This window comes from Dipodomys ordii, unplaced genomic scaffold (genome assembly GCF_000151885.1).
Source record: "Dipodomys ordii isolate 6190 unplaced genomic scaffold, Dord_2.0 Scaffold10, whole genome shotgun sequence".
Taxonomy (NCBI): Eukaryota; Metazoa; Chordata; class Mammalia; order Rodentia; family Heteromyidae; genus Dipodomys; species Dipodomys ordii.
This window is the reverse complement of record NW_012267226.1, coordinates 26,098,043-26,101,109: the sequence shown is the minus strand read 5'-3', so window position 1 is coordinate 26,101,109 and position 3,067 is coordinate 26,098,043. Positions and strand designations below refer to the sequence as shown.

At 51.0% G+C, this 3,067-nt stretch overlaps 1 protein-coding gene across 1 annotated transcript in view; it reads left to right on the top strand.

Annotated features, from left to right (window-relative positions):
- The window catches only part of Amotl1 (angiomotin like 1), a 65,659-nt gene that overhangs the window by 55,216 nt on the left and 7,376 nt on the right, over positions 1-3,067 (top strand). The window contains 2 exon segments of the mRNA XM_013009540.1: positions 6-95; positions 2,976-3,065. Coding sequence (XP_012864994.1) covers positions 6-95; positions 2,976-3,065 — 180 coding nt within the window.

Below are 3,067 nucleotides of genomic sequence, written 5' to 3'. Positions count from 1 at the left end.
CCCAGCTGCAGTCGGCATGTGAGAAGCGAGAGCAGATGGAGCGTAGGCTGCGGACCTGGCTGGAGAGGGAGCTGGATGCCCTGAGAACCCAGCAGGTGAGGGGCCAGGGTCCGTCCCCCGGGAGGTACCGCGGCCAGGGCTGCACTCTGCGCCGGGCTCGGCGCGATCTGTGTCCTCTCCCCGTGCAGCGTGAGGTTCTGGTGGCTTCCTGTGCATGACCAAGCAGTGCTGTCTGCTCTGAGAAGGTAACTTGCCTCCCGCGGAAAGAAGAGGAGAATGTGCTTCAGATGGCACCATCCTCTTGGTGCAGACGTGATTGCCCGTGACAAGATTCTGCCACATACAGCTTGCTCTCCCTCTATCCCCCTAGAAAACGTGCTCAGTTCACACTGTAACAACACCGCTTTGTCTCTGCCTTCCCCGAAGAGGAAGTGAGACCAGCTTCCCTGACCCTCCGGCATTATTCTGGAGAGACTTGGGCATGTCAGAGAACTCTGGGGGTCAGTACCACACCGGTGCTGTGTCAATGGCTGAGGCCAGGGCCCAGCCAGGGCTTTCCACCTGACATTCTAAGATCAGTGAGCGCACCACTCTTGCAAGGTGTGCTGGACACACTGGAGGGGGTCAGAATGGCAAGGAATCCTGTCTTCACTGGAAGCACAGGTTCCAGAGCTAAACTGAGGGCAGAAAACAGCCATGGGTAAGTGATCTCTGCAATCACAATGTCCTTGTCCTTGTCACAAGGTCCTAAGGACAACTGAGAAAATCTTCAGGAGTTCTCCCCACAGTGGATGAAGAAAGGCCATTCTCACCACTGTTGTTAACATCAATGCTGTCAGAGTCATTGAAGCCCTAGAGTGTTCTTGATATCCTCTTCCAGACTCTTCATTTACCCGACTTCTCTGCTGAGGAGTGGAGTAACAGGTAGAGAGAAAAAGAAGTCCACACAGTAGGGACTAGCAGCAAGGAAACTGAACTCACAGTTCTGTCACTAAAAGTTATCTCCTGTACCAGCAGTGATGTAGGGCCATGTCAGGAACTGGAAGGAAACAAAGAAAAACAAGTAATTCCTTTTTTTTTTTTCTTTAAATAAAGGTGATGGACAGAGGTTACAGTTACATAAATCAGGTAGTGAGTACATGAGTCGCCCCTTGCTTCACGCTCTCTCCTGGTTTTTCCCTCCTGCTTACACCCACAGGTGTGTGGTTCAGCCTCAGCATATTATTGAGAGGGTACCGCTGCTCGTTTGTTCACCCTTTCCCTCCATTTCTGTTCTCCCTTTGCCCTCCCAAAGACAGATAATGAACACAAAACCATTCTCAAGAACTCACAATTGTATCTTAAAAAACCCACCAACACAGACCTTAAGGTCGTTGTCATTTCTTTTATAGTCATCTGTGAGGTAGAAGGGAAACAGTGACAGTGTTTTGAGGGAGAAGAGGGAGGCCAGGGAGGTTGAGGCCAGCCGGAGGTCATGTGGCTCATCAGGACATTCCCTGATGTGGGGACAGACAGAGCTGTGGGTTTTACTGCGGTGTCCCCAGGGCATGCCTGGCACACAGCAACTGTGGCCCAGCTCAGTGGGTGTCAGACATTGTCTTGCCTGACCTTCAGTTCGATGTTCTGATCAGCATAGGTCCTTGTGGAAACAGTGCGCTCTCTGTAAGCTTGAATGCTGATATTCCAGGTTTATGAAGTAACCTTTGGTGACAGTGAAGAGTTGTTCTGATCTCATGAAAAGTCAAGAGGATGCTGAAAAAGTAAACTGCTTTGGTGGCCACTAGATAGGAAATGACAAGCATAAATAGCAGCGTAAGGAGGCTGTGGCACTTTCTTGGAAAGTGTCTAAAAATAGAGGTCTTTTCATCTTGATGGCCTGGTCCATCTGTCCTACCTGAGTCTGGGTCCTGTCCAAATGGGATCGGCAGCTTCCTCACCAGGTCAAGTAAGGACAGGTGCCTTCTGCTGTTTTCATTCAGTGTTGGACACTGGCTAGCTGCCACTTCCTAGAATAACACATATTTGGAGGCTTCGTAGAATAGAAGCACCCGGTACAAAGAGCCTAGGCCTCCATGCACTTACTCCGACGAGCCGCTCAGCTGTCAGCTGCTGCTCTGGGTGATTCATGGCTTTGCTAATGCGTTTAAATACTTCTCACATCCTGCAGTGGCTCTGCATTTAACGTGTGCAGCCCCTGGGACTGGGGAGGGAGGGGTACCTGTCTCAGGATGAAGTAAGGGGCCTGGCCCACATTGAGACAGAGGCCTGCCGAAGCCCGAGACCCTGAGAGGGCCCGTCTCTACCTCTGGGCTGGAGCTGGAACCGCCTCAGAACCAGCACTCTGGCTCTGCTTGTGAGCAGTCTCGGTAAATCAACTGTATTTCCTTTTACTGACAGAGATGAAAAGAAGGGACAGAGAATGAGTTTTCTGTGCCTTAGGGATGATGTGCTCTCACGTCCTGCAGGTCTAACATCCCACTGCAGACGAGAGCCTTGCTGGGTGCAGGCATCTCACTCCCACATCTGTGCCTCCATTTTATCTCCCACTCAGAGGAGAAACAGAGCAACTGAGTCTGCTCTCAGGATGCTAGAGAAAGTGCTGAGACCAAGAAGCCAAGACTTAATTCATTGTTGTCTCTGGTATAAGCCAACAGCAGTCACTTCTTAGAACTTTGAGGCTGTGGAGCCAGACTGGAGTTTGAATCCTGACTACTGCAGATTAGCTTAGAGACACTGGTGGTTAATCCAGCTTCTGCAGAATTAGATAATGCCTGGTTTCATAGCTGAGTGAGTAGTATTAGGTGCGACTAGACGGATGAGGAGGTGTGCGTTAGGGTCATGTAGTCATACACACTGGAGCCCTGCATGGACTCGCGATCTGGAAGGGTATGTTTGCTCTGTGCAGTTAACTGCACACAGGGTTGCTGTGGCCTTACAGACATTTTAAGCATCGGGCATTGTTTCTGCTTCTCCAGAAACATGGAACTAGCCAGCCCGCCAGCGTTCCAGAATGCAGTGCCCCTGCCCTCGTGGAACTTGTGCGGGAGAAGGAGGAGCGGATCTTGGC